At 34.9% G+C, this 18,362-nt stretch overlaps 1 protein-coding gene and 1 long non-coding RNA gene across 5 annotated transcripts in view; both read left to right on the top strand.

Moving 5' to 3' along the window:
• Window positions 1-750, top strand: part of LOC125648762 (uncharacterized) — a 2,037-nt gene extending 1,287 nt beyond the window's left edge. Inside the window, exon 3 of the long non-coding RNA XR_007360423.2 lies at window positions 1-750. This exon is cut by the window's left edge and continues 67 nt beyond it. This is a non-coding gene — a long non-coding RNA (uncharacterized LOC125648762).
• Window positions 1-18,362, top strand: part of LOC125670489 (serine/threonine-protein kinase 31-like) — an 85,174-nt gene that overhangs the window by 40,280 nt on the left and 26,532 nt on the right. For 2 of the 4 annotated variants that reach the window (XM_048905689.2, XM_048905690.2), the window contains exons 7-14: window positions 8,415-8,489; window positions 8,694-8,843; window positions 9,030-9,544; window positions 9,696-9,840; window positions 10,756-10,799; window positions 13,163-13,328; window positions 13,485-13,607; window positions 14,145-14,249. In XM_048905689.2, the coding sequence (XP_048761646.2) occupies window positions 8,415-8,489; window positions 8,694-8,843; window positions 9,030-9,544; window positions 9,696-9,840; window positions 10,756-10,799; window positions 13,163-13,328; window positions 13,485-13,607; window positions 14,145-14,249 (1,323 nt within the window). The remainder of the gene's footprint in view (window positions 1-8,414; window positions 8,490-8,693; window positions 8,844-9,029; window positions 9,545-9,695; window positions 9,841-10,755; window positions 10,800-13,162; window positions 13,329-13,484; window positions 13,608-14,144; window positions 14,250-18,362) is intronic. The other 2 variants (XM_048905691.2, XM_056162510.1) reach the window with 1 other exon arrangement.

Below are 18,362 nucleotides of genomic sequence, written 5' to 3' on the forward strand. Positions count from 1 at the left end.
GCGAGCAAGAATTTTTCAAGGGAATGTCAGATGGAGAAGAAACATCAGTCAACAAGACAGTGTAAAATGATAAAGTATCTGTAATAGGTGCTTACCATATTCTGCCTATTGTGGATTCAGTGATGGTTTTTCAAACGAACTATGCTCATCAACCAAATGTCCTTAAAATTTGTGGAGTGCAGAGCCACTTTCAGGCGAGACAGTAGTGTGGTTCATTTTAGTGGACATGATTTTAGACGAGATGTGCTTTGTGAAACTTGAAACATTGTTCATTCATCATAGTGTAATGAGAACTGTTGTGGTCCATCATTCTATGCTTTAGTGAAGTAATGGAGATAATGTGAAGTACATGTGTAAATGCTCATATTCTGCACAACATATTTTTCAGTGACATTATTTCTTTGAGACCAAGCTCTGGACAGTTGATAGCCATTTATGTGTAGGACTTTATTTATTTTTCTGTGTGTGCAATAGCAACTGCCACTTGCAGTAAACCCAAACAAAGTGGAGAAATAATTTGTTGAGTTCAGAGATTACAATTTTTATTGTGTTATTTTGATGAGAAGATAGTATTAATAAGGTACAATGGTACATTGTATCTTATTGAAAAGCTTATTTAAGAGTTATCAGTAGAATTAGACTGCATGACAATTATTAGAATGGGAAACCTAGATGAAGTCAAAAGAAACTATACTGTATTTTACAGACTGTCCTGGAAATATCATGCAATAAATAATGTCTCCAGTGTTATTTAGAAGTATACTTCCTTATTATTTCATTATGCATGCAACTGATAAAGTTGTCTAAACTTAAAAGTTTGAAATCTTTACTGTGAAGTTGAGAAGCTAAATCTTGCATCATGTTTTCCACAAGTTATAAGTTTTATATTTCAATTTAAAAATTAGTCAATTTTTATACAGTGGAACCCCGTTATTACGTTTTCCATTTTGTCACGATAAAATAACGTAATACCGGGGGCAACGTAATAAACGTTCCCAGTTAAATCCATTAAAAATATCATTTGGAAATTGTATATCGTCCGTTGGTACTCCGTGAAGGGGTGTGTGAATATATCTTTTATTACTGTTTCTTTGTTTAAAAGACTATAAAACAAAGGTTTTATTTACATCTTATCTTTAATGTCCGTAATTCTTCATGTTCTTATCCCTTTTCTTTATTTCGGTGTAGGATACATAAGGATGTTTTGATAAACGTTGCTTTTTCTGCATTCGTTTGGACCGCCATTTTGTTCAACTTTAAAACATGCGTTCATGTAAATTTCTCTTAATAACTCGTTCCGGTTCGTATTCAACATTCGTATTAAAAAATAACAACACATCGTTTTTATTAAGTTCTCTAATTACACAATACACAACACAATAAAAAAAAATCCCACCCAAAAAACAACAAAACTATAGACACAAAACGCACACGATACCCAACACTTGCACACTTCTCACCAACGATAAACATGCACGGAGAACAATTTAAGCGCAATCCACATAAAAAAATATATATAATGATGCACGAAGATTTCATTTATAATGCTAAATGATGGCACTAAAATCACGGGCGCATCAAGGGATTTTAAAATATTCACTGAGGTAAATGCCGTGCACAAATCGGCCGATAGATTGGTGTATGTATGGACGAGATTTACGAACACCCAAACTGCATGTCCAAACGACGAACAATTTTTTTAATTGAACACCTTTAGTCACCTATGTCCAAGCAGTTACCCAAGCGGTTGTAACATTGCTACGATAAATTTTGTCTTTCTTGTTTGGTACCAAAGCTGTCCGTGAATAGAGTTTTAATAGCGAAGGTAATCACACTATGCTGAACACGCAGGTGGTTGAGAAATTATTTCTTTGATTATCAAAATATGAAAAATGAAGTAAATTTCATAGAGTACAATTTCTAAATAAACATTATTTAATTGTTTATCACTGGCTTCTATACAGAGTATTCACCTGTATTGATGTCTCTAGATCTATCGAAGCGTGATCAGTCAAGCGTCTCTAATCCCCAAACAGACCAGGAAATTTACGTGGTGACTGCCTCAGGCAGTCAAGGTGTGAATGGCTTATTATTTTGAGAATCACTATAATCTAAGTCCAAAATGATACAAAAATAATACCCTTTAAAAAATCAAAGTCAGAATTTAATATAAAAATGAGTTACCCATTTTTTTTGTGATACAAAAATAATATTTTTTTTTTTTGTATTATTTCAAAAAAGTACAAAAATGACTGTATTAATAATATATTAAAAATATACTTTTATGTATTATTTTTCCATATGGGATAAAACAAATTAATTTTATATAGTCAAAAAAATTTAACTTTTAGGTGACACGTTTTACCCAAAGAATGCTTGAAATGTGAAATATATAATAAACTTAGATCAATTTCCATTTCTTTTGAAAATTTCGTAAACAATAACATATTGCAATCTTTGTTTACAAAACAAATCATAAATTCTCTAAAATGAGCCTCTGTGATAATGTATAACCTTAATTTTTATGTGAAATCTTTTAAGAGCGTGTCTACGAGAAAACCATGCAAACATATGAAAATGAAGGAAATGGTGGTCATCAATATCATTTCTAATCATTTATATCATTGGAGTATATGGTTGGAATAATTATAATTTGAGGTCAATTTATTGATAGGTCGTTTCTATTTTTAGTAACAGCGCATTCTGTATTTACACGTGGATTAGTCTTTGAACACAAGAAAAATCCTTAAATATTAGGGTTTTATTTTTTCAAATATGCAAATCAATTCTGAAGGCTTATGAAAAGAATGGATTTTTTATGATATTTCCATGTAAACAACTTATGGAGAAATCATGTTTGACATCATAAGTGTCCATATAGAGATTACATGGAGCCTGTAATTTGGCATTGTGCCAAACTTTTTTCATTTTGTGTTATATGGTCAATTTTGAAATAGGTGTTGCTGCAAAAGTAACGCTTAAATTTCTTTAAAAGTGTATAATACTTTGATATAAAATCCTTGTCTGTAAAATATAAAAAAATTGTACTTTGGATTTTTGGCCGTTCATTTGCAATTAAAATTTAAAAACTGACAAAAATGAATATTTTTAAGCATTTAAAATTATCTTTTAAAAGATTAAAGATTTAAAATTTGTGATATTAGATGCATAAATTGTTTGGAAATTTAATTTTATTGATAGATTTAACATTTTCTAATAAATAAATCCCAGTAATCTACTATTTTATATGAAAAGGGGGGTCTTTTAATGAAATAGACCTGTTGCTGGAATTACCTCCCCTTTGATGCACTCTTCATACGTAGAAGCTACAAAATGATAGCAATGTTATGGAATGTTATGATTTCAACTTGAAATGGGATTTGAGAATTTGTACATCATGTTTATGTGATATCAGTGAAAGACATAACAGTATCTGTGAATGTAATCCAGAAATTTCTAAATATTGGCAGGGTTTAAAAAGTATCCGGTACTTCGTCCTGTTATACTGCAAACTAGTACCAGTGGTCAGGTATTTTGTCATTGAAGAATTGAAAGCGTTCTTTCCTTGATAATTCATGCATTAACCGAGAATGCTTAGATGTTATATGGAGGAAATCAAGAAAATATGCATCTATAGTCAGTCCAGATGGAGCATGTGAGGATCTAGGTGCAGCCACCCCCCCTCCCCAAATTTGCAAAATGTATTTACCATCATGATTGATGACAAAAATTTGTTATTAGTTTACATATATGCACTAAGTAATGAGGACAGGACAAAATAAGAAAAGTGTGAAATAAAAATGCATAAAGTGAACTAAAAGAATGTATACTGTAACAGTTTGCTCGGTATCTTTCTTCTTCAGTGCTCAATGTAACAATATGACATACTTGATGCTTAATCATAGGTTACGATTCAACATGCGAAAATTTACACCTTTCTCTATTTTACCAACAACAAATATATAGATATTGTAAACTGATGGTATTACGTATATGTATATGCTAATGTAGTTTCTTAAAGTCATTGATGTGGGTAGAGTTTGGATCGTCACTATACTTTGTTCATCATGAGAAATTGATCGGGAAAAATTTGGAAAAATCATTTAACTGACAGGGAAACCGTAGATTATTTCGATCAGGTCTCTTTAGCTAAATCAGCCCCCCCCCCCCCCCCCCCCTCTACTTTTTTTATGGCAATCAATAAACAATTGAAATGGAAGCTTGAACTGATGAATTAAATCCTTTGGACCCCCCCCCAGTTATTATCATTATCAAGGATTTTGAGCTTCGGGTTGTGTTAAAAGTAATTTTTAGGGAGGTTGGGAGGTTCTATAAAAAATTTGCCACCCACCCACACCCTCCGCCCTGGTGATGAGTGCCAACTACGGGGCCTCTCCACCTAGCTACATTATGTACACTGTATGTGTTTAGACAGCACAGACTATACCAGCTGGGTCAGGTATAAACAATACATTTCATTACAAATTATATTTCCAATTATTACAAGTGAACTTCTTTACTTTAGTGCGAATTTGGACGTTATTATTATCTGACTTTCATCTTCGGTGCAATTTATGTGATTACTGTCAGTTGGTATTTAAGCTATATTTCATTTGTACGTGTAACGGTGTTGGGAGTGGAGTGCGAATGCAAAGAATATTTCTGTATTTAGATATATTCAACATCATTGATTATTTTATGATTTTAACAAGATCGTTCACTATCTAAGAGCATTTTACCATTACCACCCAGGGCTCGAAATTAACATATGCCCATCAGTCTATGACTGGTTAAAAGTATGGCGGACTGACTGACATTTCTTTTAGTCAGTCCGATGGGACTGGTTAATTTTCTAAAGTATCATTTTGGAAAATATACTCATGAAATTTTATACACACATTTGGCATGCTTCGATCTGTAGATAATCAGACGAATCTGATTCGTAAATATAAATCCCACATTTAAGTGTTACAATATTGTCTGAGGCTTATTGAGTTTAATTTCATTTTAATAACATTAACGAAATATGTTTAATTATTTCTGGAAAACTCTGTTGGACTGGTAAAATTTTCTGCGGACTGGTTGAAATTATACCCAATCAGTCCGACTGGACTGGTGACATAAAAAGTTAGCTTCAAGCCCTGCCACCCCTCTCCTCTCAATATAATGTTTATAATCATTAATTTCCGGTATTGAATATGGCTGCTTCGAACCCTTTCGCATGGATTTAGAATGTAGAAAAATACGCTACATGTAAGAATAAAAAACAAAAGAAAGACAAGAAAAGAACATGCACATTCCTTTTAGCTCACCGGGACAACTATCCGGAGAGCTACATGTATTGTAATGACCCCAGTGTTGGCGTCGGCGCCACTTTAAGGAAACATTTTAACCTGGGTTATATCTTCTAAACCAAGGGGATAGGGTTTTGATATATCCCTTATTGATTCCCCATGAAGAGACCTTTGATGTGGTACCAGGACTTTCGACCTTGTGACCTTGACCTATTTTTTTAAAAACTTCAACCTGGGCTATGTCTTTTGAACCAATAGGGATAAGGCTTTGATATTTTACATATAAAGATGCCTCATGAAGAGACCTTTGTTTTGGTTTGACCTAATGACCTCTGCCTTGAACTTTGACTTACTGTTCAAAAACTTTATCTTGGTTAAATCTTTTGAACCAAGAGTGATAGATCTTTGATGTTTCAAACATAGATGTCATTAATTCTTTTGTTACCAGAACTGTCAATGTCGACCTTGGACTTTGACCTATTTTTCAAAAACTTTTAACCTTTTGAACAAACGGTTAGGTACAGTCATCTGACAACTCTTCTTTTTATGTACATATTAAGCATGTTATTTTTATTGTTTAAGGGTTGCTGCTCAATTTTTTTCTGGGTACTTCATTTGTTAAAGTTTGATGACATCTAAAAATTCCTAACCACAAAGTACTTTTTATCTAATATATTGTACCTGACAACTTCATATGACGTGTTAACTGTCCCGAGGAAAAGATAAAGATTTGGGGTATTATACTGTGGATATTTATTAAGTTCTGTCTTCACACAAGTTTTACCTTTGAACTTAAAGCACATCAGTCTTTAAATTGGTCTAAATGTTACTACGGCAACAATTTTATTTGTTTTAGAATATCAATATTGTGACTCTCATATAACTTTTCAAAAGTTACATTGCTGTCTGGCTTAGTATTTGCGATTGAGTTTGATTATTTCAGAATGTTTTCAATAACCAGTCAGATTTAAAAAAAAAAAATAGATTTATCCTTATTGTATCCATGGGAAAAGCAAATCTATGAAGAAATATGATCCAATTGCTTGTGGTATATTTAAGTCTCTGTAGGACCACAATGTAAACTAGTCATTTGTGCTAATCGTGCTATCCTGTCTAAATAAAGAATTTATTATAAATAGCATATAAATTGGCATGAAAATTTGTTTTTAAAAATTGCATTTTAAAAGTACACAAATATCAATTTTGTTAAATTACAACTATTCATATGATGCATATTATTTTTTTTAGAAATGTTATTTTTTCAAATTTTGCAATTTGTCACCATGGCAACCAGGACCCATGACCCATAGCAACAAAAAATGGTTGATACATACTTCTGGTAATCTGATGTGAAATCATAAAATTATATAAGACTTAATAAGATAACAAGGACCATGCATGGCAAACAGGTTTAGGTGGATACCAGAATAAAAGCTCTACAAGCAGGAAAAAATGCCCAACTTGAAGTGTTAATATATTTACTATAATCGAGAGTCCAAAGACAGATTTTTGATATATCGTAAATATACTTCTTCTCTATAAGATGAAAGTAATTTTGAATAAATCAAAGCGTTACTTTTTGACTACTAGTTGATTCAAAAGTTATCATTTTCTGCAATTCATCAAAATCTGGAATCGTGCCAAATTTGTGACCTTTGTGCACTTAAATGGAAGTAAAATTTTAGATTCCCTCTAAACAATATGAATATGCATATCCAGTTATTTTATAAACTGTGTCAATTTTGAAAAATCCATTTTCAATAACCTGTTAGAATTTTTAAATAGAAAGGGTAAAATATACATAATTTTACCCTTTTGTCAGAACAAAAGTGCTATTTTTAGTAACATGGCTGCAAATCCCTATCCAATGACTACACCCCCGAAAAAAATATGCCAAAGTATTTGATATTGATGTACTTTATTACACTCAAAATATGTTGTTGATCCGACAACCTTGCTTCCATCACATTTTGCATGGTTTTCTCATAGACAAGCTCTTAAACACATTAGACAGTAGTTTTTGATCATTAAAAGTGAAAAATAAAATTTGGGAGAAATCGTGAATCAGTCCCTTTAAATATCTCCTGAACTATATATGATGGAGCTTTCTTGTTTTGTGTATAGATTTCCTATGACAAGGTCTTTTATGCCATACTATGATTTGTGATCTTGGTTTTATCCAGAACAGGAAGATCATGTTAGTCATAATGGTGTTGAGGCATCCCTTGTGTTATTTGAATTCATTTTCAGTTTTGTTGGGAACCTTTGGGGCTAGGTAGAGGCCACAATATGGGGTCATAATTTTCATGGGAATAAAGAATCTTTTAAATATCACAACAGCTAAACAAGGACAGTGCCAAGGTGACTCGGGTGAGTAATGTGGTCCATGGGCCTGTTGTTATGTTGTCATTTTGAAGCAATCTAACTTATGCTTGTGGTATTGTTTTGAATTAGGTTTGTTTTGAAGTGATTAAAAACTAAAATGGAATGGAGAAAACTTGGGATTACAACGATTGATTATATAGTCAAATAATTATAACAATTATAGGCTATACACCATCAATGTGAGCTGAAGGAAGCAAGTTCCAACCCTTCATTGTCCAAATTTTCATTGCAGAAATCACTCAAAAGTGTATATTATGTTTATTCCTTTCTAGAATCCTGTGGGGATTCGGGCTAGAATAGATCCTCAGTACCCTCAGCTTGTCATAAGAGGTGACTAAATGGGGCGGTCCTTCGGATGAGACCGCAAAACCGAGGTCCTGTGTCACATCAGGTGTGGCACGATAAAGATCACCCTTGCTCAAAGGCCATAAGCGCCGAGCCTAGGTCTAAATTTTTGCAGCCCTTCACCAGCAATGGTGACGTCTCCATGAGTTTAAAATTCTCAAGGGGGACATTAAACAATATAAAATCAATCAAATATTCCTTTATAGAAATGTCTTCCTAAAGCTTAACCATGAAGAGTATCTTAAATAGAAATGGTTGGCTTTGTTAGGAATAGTTCTTCCAAGTGAGAGAAGGGCTTGAACTAGGAAACATTTGTAGTTTGTTGTTATAAAGCACTTGAAATGTTATTCACTGATATTATGAATGACGTATTAAATGCTTGTTAATTAGGTGTATGCTGCTATGTTCTCGGAGGATGGTGAATGGTATCGATGTATTGTTAAACAGTCATTCGGAAGTGAAATCGTAAGTATCCAAATGGATATTAAGCTTAGTATGTACTCACCAGTACTTCAAAAGAGATTACATTATCACCATCTTTGATTTTAACTTCGAATCGTTGAATTTACATGGCAGTGAAAATTTTAAGCAATGTTGAAGTGTAAGTTACATTGTGCTTATGACACCAGTCAGTTTTTCTGTTGAACTTTTGCATTTTGGAAATTCCAGCTGAAAGTTCAGTATATTGATTTTGGCAATACAGAGGAAATTCAAGCCAGTGCACTTTTGGAAATTCCACCTACTGTTGCCTCACACAAACCTATGGCTTACAAAATTGTTTTGCACAACACAAAGGCTAAAGATGTCACAGACCAAAATGTAAGTGGTGTCTAAAATTTCAGAAATTGTGCTAGTGGATTTGTGAAGATCATATTTTGTATATCTTTTTAAAATAAATTCTATTATAGTGTTATAAAACTGATCAAATGAATCCATTTCATTTAGGAACAGGTTGAAGAAAAATGAGATATTTTGACATTTTAATTAAAAGAATGTTTATTTCAGGGCATTCGTTTTTTGAAAAAATTAACAGAAAATCGACAACTTCTTGCGTACAAAATGAAGCAATTGCAGGATGGAACAGGATTCTACGGCTATTTATCTATAGAGGGTGATCCTGTGAATATTAACGACAAAGTTGTCAATGAAGGATTTGCCAGTAAGCGTCCATCTATGGGGTTCCGAGGAGGGGGAGGAGAAAGTCCATCACACAGTAGTGTGTCTTCGCTTGCACATGCCCATATGGCTGGAGATGATGGCAGTATGGGAAGCAATAACAGCTTGAACAGTTACATTGCGAATGAATCCGGATACAGTCGTTCTTCCAGTAACAGTCCTAAGCTGATGAATCATAATGTAAACAAACTGCAGTACTCTGGAAAGTCCCCTCAGAACAGTATCATGCCATCGTCATTCAATTTCCCTCCACCATTGATGAAATCAAAGTACACCTCCCCTAATAAAGGCATGAACAATTTCTACAATGCCAACTCAACAGACAGTGGTTCTGGTCAGCCGAGGTATTTGATTGGTCTTCTTGAGTACATAATATTTTCATTAAAGTCCAATGATTACCGTGAAATTTGTATTAGGAAATGATGTACAGTGTATTTGTGATTTGGAAATAGGTACTAGGAGGTTGGACAATTGAAACCTTTTCATTTGATACAGGGCTGAGGAAATAGCACACCATTTAGAAATCCAAAAGACGCTACAGAATGACGTAAGCAAGAAGAAGAGAGAGATTGATAAACTGAGAACAGACCTGGCTCGTAAGGAGCTGGAGCTTCAACAAGCCTCGTCTAATAAAGTACAGGTACATAATGTATTTGATTAAATGTATCATACCCCTGCAAAAGTCGTTAAGAGGCTTTTTCTGGAATCACCGTGTCCGTCCTTGGACATTATTTGTCCAGAGTTTATCTGTGACACTGATGAACAGATTTAAAGAAAACCTATCTGTTTTGAGATTGCTGATTTTATCAAATTTTCAATGAAATAAAAAGTTGGTATGGATAACTGGAGGATGACTTCATACCTGGTAGACTGATACACAATGTGCACTTGATGTTGCTTGGCAGGTAAGTATGGTCAAGGTCGTTACCAGACAAGACAGGTTTTGTGTCTCCCACATTGCAATACACAATTAAGTCTTGGTTTTCTTCACCATGCAGATTTGATTCTCAAGTGTTTAGTACTGTATACTGGTATAGCTTATCATTTAGATAATTTAGCCTCATCTTGTAAGACTAAGTCAACTTAATTAGTAGATTATCATCCAGGGTCACCAAAAAGTAAGGGGCGAGTGGGACGATTTTACTTTCTAATTTTCATTTTCTGAGAAAAATGTGAATGACAAGCGAGTTTTTATCAACAGAAGTGCATCATTTAATGCCAGATGGATATCGATCATGTTTATTTCACAGACGAATTCAAGGTTAACCTTTAACTTTAACTCAGAGATACCAAACCATTTCAAGATTTATGCCTGTAAGAACGCGAGAAAATAAGGAAACCCTATCTATTTTGTTCATGTGGCTTTTCACGTTGCTATACTGGAATTGTAAAGACCAGAGTCTGACATAAAAAAATTTGCAAAAATTTTTGGGGGGTTGGTCAATTTTTGAGGGGCGGGCGGGGATGATAATCTATCAATTAAGTTGAATTGGCTTAAACAGTGGAAATAAATTTGAAGTACAGTACTGAATGTAGTTTTTGTTTTCCAATATAGATTCGATCTGTGGTTGAGCTAGCAAAGAAAGTTAAAAGTCTCAGGTAAAGTAATTTTAGGTCAGTGTTTCTTTTTAATTTAGAGTACAGTGGGCTCTATTTACAATGTAGAGCAGATAACTTGGGAAATAATTCTGTTACATCCATTAATTGTATTCTTCATCACCAATGATTAGAAGATCAGCTGATACCACATATATATTGATATAGCCAATATACTTTGACATGCTATATTGCAAATCATGCTGTAAGGAATTGGAGCTTACAGATTTTTGATGTTTTCATTGACAGTAAAAAATATATCATTGGTTTAAGTTTAAAACGTTTGAAATATGCTAGAAAGTTTTTCATATATTGTATTCAGAATTTTTTTAATGTGTAAATTCAACCAGTAAAACAAATCCATGAATTTTCAGTACATCTGCAAGTGTGTATTGTGGTGAATGCTTATTTATCACGCGTAAGAGTACTATAGGAACCTTATTCATGTTTAGCTCACCTGTGAGCATTTCTGATCGCCTGTTGTCCATCGTTTGTCCATTTGTCTGTAAACTTTTCACATTTTTGACTTTTTAGCTCACTTGAGCTGATCACCCGTATTCCGGCGTCCATCCGTCTGTAAACTTTTCACATTTTTGACTTCTTCTCAAAAACCACTTGGCCAATTTCAACCAAAGTTGGCTCAAAGGATCCTTAGGTAAAGGGAATTCTAAATTGTTAAAATAAAGGGCCAGGCCACCTTCCAAGGGGAGATAACCAAGAAAAGGTAAAAATAAAGTAGGGTCATTAAAAAATCTTCTCAAGAACCATTGGGCCAGAAAAGATGAAATTTATAGATACGCTTTATTAGGTAGTGCAGATTCTGAATTGTTAAAATCATGGCCCTCCGGGGGTCGGATGAGGCCACAATAGGGGATCAAAGTTTTACATACAAATATATAGGAAAAATCTTCTTCTCAAGAACCACTGAGCCAGAAAAGCTGAGATTTACATGAAAGCTTTCTAACATAGTGCAGATATATGGAAAGTTTTCTGATGTGGACTCAGGTGAGCGATGTGACCCATGGGCCTCTTGTTTTCCAGAACCACTTGGCCATGCCATGCCCCCTTCTAAGGTAGATAATTGCAAAAATGGGTGGGATCATTTAAAAATCTTCTCAAGAACCACTGGGCCAGAAGAGCTGATATTGAAAGCTTCCAGACATAATGCAGTTTCAAGTTTGTTAATATCATGATCCCCCCGGGGTAGGGTGGGACCACAATAGGGGATCAAAGTTTTACATACAAATATATATGGAAAATCTTTAAAAATCTTCTTCTCAAGAACCACTGGGCTAGGAAAGTACAAATTTAAATGAAAGCTTCCTGACATTGTGCAGGTTCAAGTTTGTTAAAATCATGACCCCTTTGGGTAGGTTTGGGCCACAATAGGGATCAAAATTTTTACATGCGCATATATAGGGAAAATCTTTAGATATGGGTGAAGGTGACTCGGGTGAGCGATGTGGCCCATGGACCTCTTCTTGTTTTCCTCTGATATGTCTGATGATTCCAATTCCGCTAGCTACTGAAACATTAAGTTATCAATTCTTTAAACTCTCAGCTTGAGCAAATGCCATTTGTTGTGGCAGAGGCAAAAATCAGGTTGGTGTTCATGTGATCAAATTTTGCAGTCTACAAGGGACGTGATTTTAGCTCACTATGTTAATGATACAATGTCTATGAGTTTTAAGCATCAATATTCATGTATTGAATTACCTTAGATTTGAACTTGGCTGATTTTATTCTCTAGTCCCTTTAATGATCTCAGCCTTGCTGTCAAAGATAGATAATCCCATGGGGATCCGGGTTAGAATAGGTCCTCGGTACCCCTTGCTTGTCATAAGAGGCGACTAAATGGGGCGGTCCTTCGGATGAGACCACAAAAACCAAGGTCCCATGTCACAGTAGATGTGGCACGATAAAGATCCCTCCCTGCTAAATGGCCACAAGTGCTGAGCATAGCCCTAAATTTTGCAACTCTTCACCGGCAATGGCGACGTCTCTATATGAGTGAATTATTCGTGAGAGGGACAATAAACAATATTCAATCAATCAATCAATCAAAGTTGGAGAAATCAGTTGTTCAGCAGGCTTCATCTGAAACAATTCTGAAAGTCGGAAGGATTCGGACAATTGAAACGTGGTATAGATTTTACATCATTGTTAGCAGAATTTCATTAATTTTATTGTTCCTGTCATTTTAGTTGAAGAATAAAAATTTGTTGAGACCTAAACATTTCATTATAAAGCAGCGTTTTGTTGTATCTGATTTTGCTGTAAAGAGAGGCCCCTGTATGATGATGTTATTTGTTGTTTTATTAGGATTGTCAGTTGAGATGTAGTATGGATTTGCTTTACTTTATCAGGTTGCAGTTTCCCACAGGTCGGGCCAGTGGTTTGGATGAGGCTGTAGAGTTAGCCTTGTCCGGAGAAAGGATCACCAACTCCTCAGCTACCAGCCTACAACAAGTCATCACTGCTGTATCCACCTATCGGGCGTTACAAAAGGAAATATGCAACGCCAAAGACATGGTAAATGGGAAATTTGGAATCCTAGTGTGTGAGATATCATCACTGAGAATGCTCTTTAAGTACATGTAAATTATCACTGCAGGGGGAGTTGGAATCTTTAGTGTGTGTGATTTCATCACAGAATGCTCATTAAGTACATGTAAATTATCACTGCAGGAGGAGTTGGATTCTTTAGTAGAGACTAGAGATTTGGCAAGGAAGAATCTGCATGAGAAACTGACAGATTGTGTACAAGAGCTGGAAGTTATGCCGCTGGATGATAGACACAACTGTGTCTCGGTAAGCCAGTTCATCCAAATAAATTCAACCCATAATGCAAAAATTTCTCTGTGAATGCTAGTTATATTTTGTATAATAATGCAGCTTATGTCATGTACATGATAGGTGATAGTTATGAAAAATTTGTGAATAGACTTCGTAATTACCGTATTATGTCAGATCTATGCCCCTGGAAAGAAGTTTTCAGGCATTTTATTTTTTGTTGAGAAATGCTAATCTTTGCTATTGAACAAAAGAGATGATTTTTTCTTTCTTCAAAAGTCTTGACTTATCAGCTAATGTCAAACTCCCAAGGGCAATTACATAGAGATGATTCTTGCATGGGCTTATTGCAGGATTACCCTTGAGATTTTCATTATTTTGCCCCAGAAATACTGGTATACAAAATGAGGTACCCCATTTTGAGTTGCAGTGGATTTATTTTGGTGTGAAAAGTCTTTAGTCAGTGTTAAAGGTGTCATTTCACAAGCAACAACTATTTATGTACATGTAGATTGTAACATCAAGACACTAATTAAAGATTTACATTTAATGCAGAAAGCAGAGGCAAAAGTGACCAGTAATTATAAAGCATTTATGCACATCAGTGTTCATGGATGCCCAAGCTTGGAAGACTTAATGCATGGTTTTAAAGATTGGAAGGTTGGTAAAGATTGCATAATTATACAAGGAAGTGCAGTTTAGTCATTACAATAATGAAAATGAAAGTAGGTTTCAGAAGTCTTGAAACAATCTCTACCTAGAGTTGTCGTTCCTTGCTCTCACATACACCCCTGTCAAGGTCTCAAGGGTTTTACAAGATGCTTGTAAAATGGCAAGTACGCTCAAATAAAATATGGTTTCGACTTCAGTTACAAAAATATACGTAAATAAATAAATACTCAGCAGATTGTGATACAAGAAACATTGATTAGGGTTGAAACGCAGGTATTGGGTTGTTCTATTGTACCAGGCCTATACATAGGTACATGAAGTAATGCATAGTAATGGGAAAAAACTACAAATAGTTGCTTGTCCTACATTTTCTCAATATTTTTTAAAGTAGTTCGTTTTATTAGCTCACTTGAGCTTTTCTGATCGCCTGTTGTCTGTCTGTAAACTTTTCACATTTTCGACTTCCTCTCCAGAACCACTTGGCCAATTTCAACCAAACTTGGTCAACAAAAGCATCCTTTGGTGAAGGGCTTTCAAGTTTGTTAAAATGAAGGACCATGCCTCCATCAAAGGGGAGATAATTGCAAAAATAGCGGGGCATATTGTTTTTGTCCTGTCTGTCATTCTGTCTGAAACTTTAATCTTGCTAATAACTTTTGAACAGTAAGTGATAGAACTTTGATATTTCATATGAGTATTCCTTGTGACAAGACCTTTCCGTGGGTACCAACATTTTTGACCCCGTGACCTTGGAGTTTGACCTACTTTTTGAAAACTTTAACCTTGCTAATAACTTTTGAACAGTAAGTGATAGAGCTTTGATATTTCACATGAATATTCCTTGTGACCAGACCTTTTCGTGGGTACCAACATTTTTGACCCTGTGACCTTGACCTACTTTTTGAAAACTTTAACCTTGCAAATACCTTTTGAACAATAAGTGATAGAGCTTTGATATTTCACATGAGTATTCCTTGTGAAAAGACCTTTCCGTGGGTACCAACATTTTTGACCCCGTGACCTTGGAGTTTGACCTACGTTTGGAAAACCTGTTATTCCTGGTGACAAGATCTTTCTGTTGGTATTGAACCTTTTGACCTTGACATTTTACCTACTTTAAAATTATTTTTACATTGGTCATAACTTGTAAATGGTAAATATTAGAGCTTTCGTATTGTACATGAGCCATTCTTTTGACAAGATCTTTCTACTGGTACCAAGATATTTTCCCTTGTGACCTTGGCCATCTTCGGAATTGGCCATTATCGGGGGCATTTGTGTTTCACAAACACATCTTGTTTGTTGTTGTGTTTTTTTTGTTTTGTTTTTTTTTTGTTTTTTTTTGGATATAGTGCAGATTTAAGTTTGTTAAAATCATGGACCCTGGGGATGGGATGGGGCCACAAGGGGGGATCAAAGTTTTACATACAAATATATAGGAAAAATCTATGAATATCTTCTTCTCAAGAACCACTGAACCAGAAAAGCTGAGATTTATATGAAAGCTTCCTGATATAGTACAGATTCTAAATTGTTAAAATCCTGGCCCCTGGGAGTCGGATGGGGCCCCAAGGGGGGATCAAAGTTTTACATACAAATATATAGGAAAAATCTTTAAACATCTTCTTCTCAAGAACCACTGAGCCAGAAAAGCTGAGATTTATATGAAAGCTTTCTGATATAGTGCAGGTTCAGGTTTGTTAAAATCATGGCCCCCTGGGGTAGGATGGGGCCACAATAGGGGATCAAAGTTTTACATGCAAATATATAGGGAAAATCTTTAAAAATCTTCTTCTCAAGAACCATTGGGCCAAAGAAGTTCACGTTTACATGAAAGGTTTCTGACATAGTGTAGATTGAAGTTTGCAAAAACCATGGCTTCCAGGGGTAGGTTTGGGGGCCATAATAGGGACTACGGTTTTACATGCAAATATATATGGAAAGTCTTCTGATATGAGCCAAGGTGACTCGGGTGAGCGATGTGGCCCATGGGCGTCTTGTTTCTCTTGGGACATCTTTCCTTGAGGATGAGAAGTTGTATTTGATCATAGAGACATTCCCGCACATATGTCTACAACAAAAAATGACTGTTTACGACATAATTTATTAATTTGAACACTTTCTTAGAAATATTTAATTCAATTAAACTGGGTTTTTAGCCGAACTGCATAGCAAATCTCGGCTTTTAAATTGGCGAAGGATGGGTGTCTAGTCGGGTGGGCGGCATCCACAATTAGCTTGTCCGGTCTCTAACTTTCATACTTTTTGGTGCATCTTTGTGAGACTTACATAACATGATCACATCAAAAAGGAAGGTTTCATTTATTTTGAGGTCCAAAGGTCAAGGTCACTTTGTCACTAAATGCCATAGATTTGAGCTTGTCTGGTCTCTAACTTTCATACTACTTGGGTCATCTTTGTGAAACTTGCATATCATGATCACATCCAAAAGAGGAAGGTTCCTATTTATTTTGAGGTCAAAGGTCAAGGTCTTTTTCTCTCCACTATATAATGTAGATTTGAGCTTGCCTCTAACTTTTATACATGTACTTGCTGGTGCATGTTTATCAGACTTCAAATCCTGATGACATTCAAGATTCATGTTGCTTTTGAAATCCAAAGGTCAAGGTCATTATCACACTAAAAACCTATTGCGGCCATTCAAAGCTTCATACCTATAAACTATATTAAATACGTGCATGTTTTTACTTCGTGAATGAAAGTGCTTCATATTCCAAACTGCAACTCGGCTATACGCATCTTTGATGTGTTTTAGCCAATTTTTTTTTTATGAAAATGAATTCAATTTATATCTATTTGTCCGATCTATAACTTTACACACAATTAACATCGAGTAGATGTCGTAAAACATCACTTCTGACCGTAACTCAAAATTACTCTCAAACTCTTTGCAGTAATTTTCTAGTTAAGAAAAAAATATCTTCTGGTTTAAAGTAGTTTCTTGTTTATTCTTTTAACACGACCAGTTGGACTAGTAAATCAAAGAAAAAAGACTGTGCTTGTGAATGCTTGGTACCGAAGCATGTCGAGGTACTTTCGATTAGGCCTGTACAGTAGGCGGTTGATTCCTTGTCGATGATAATAGTTTGGTCATCTCTTTGTTTTCTTATCGTAATTTTTAAGTAGTTATTGATCAAGTTGACATTTTTTTATGACCGGTAACTTGCATTATGTCAATGGGGTTAATATCATTTCAATTTTGCAATAAAATAAATACAGAATAACAAGTTAAACGCTTTATTTTATGCATCGATATGTATAAACACAGAAAATATGTCATCCAAGCGGGGACGGTGTCAAAAGTAGTTCGGACCGGAAGTGCTTTATCAAATGGGCATGTGATAAAGCTAATGGTTTATCTCGCTTGCAGTACACACCACATGTATGAGATAAATCGGTAAAATCTTTGAAAATCTTCTTAAGAATCACTAGACGAGAAAAGTACAAAGCTTCCTGACATAGTGCAGATTCAAATTGTTAAAATCATGGCCCCCAGGGGTAGGGAGGGGCACAATAGGGGATCCAAGTTTTACATACAAATATGTAGAGAATTTTTTTTTAATTCTTCTCAAGAACCACAAGGCCAAAAAAGTTTACCTTTACTATACATGAAAGCTTCCCAACAAAGTGCAGATTCAAGTTTGTAAAAATCAATGTACCTGATGGTAGGTTGGGGCCACAGGGATCAAAGTTTAACATGCAAATATATCATAGGGAAATTTTTAAGTATGACTCAGGTGAACAATGTGGCCCATTGGCATCTTGTTAGCTGTAAAAAAGTGGATTTACATTTGGAATAACATTGCTTACTTTGAGAGGTATATGTGAGTGTAAGGAAAGATAACTCTGGGTAGAGATTGTTTCTTGAAACTGTCATTTAAGTTTAGTCCGTTTTGATTTATTGTGTTGTAGTCTTTGAATGTCGGTAGATGGTGCAGAGCTGATAGTGGTTAAAATCTATTTAAGCCTTAGATGTGAAATTTTTGATGCACAAAGAATTGTAATGTACTGCTGTTTGACTACCGTATTTTGCCGAATATAATACGCAGTGGTATTTAATACGCACCCCCCACTTTGAGC

Source organism: Ostrea edulis, chromosome 4 (assembly GCF_947568905.1).
Source record: "Ostrea edulis chromosome 4, xbOstEdul1.1, whole genome shotgun sequence".
Classification (NCBI taxonomy): domain Eukaryota; kingdom Metazoa; phylum Mollusca; class Bivalvia; order Ostreida; family Ostreidae; genus Ostrea; species Ostrea edulis.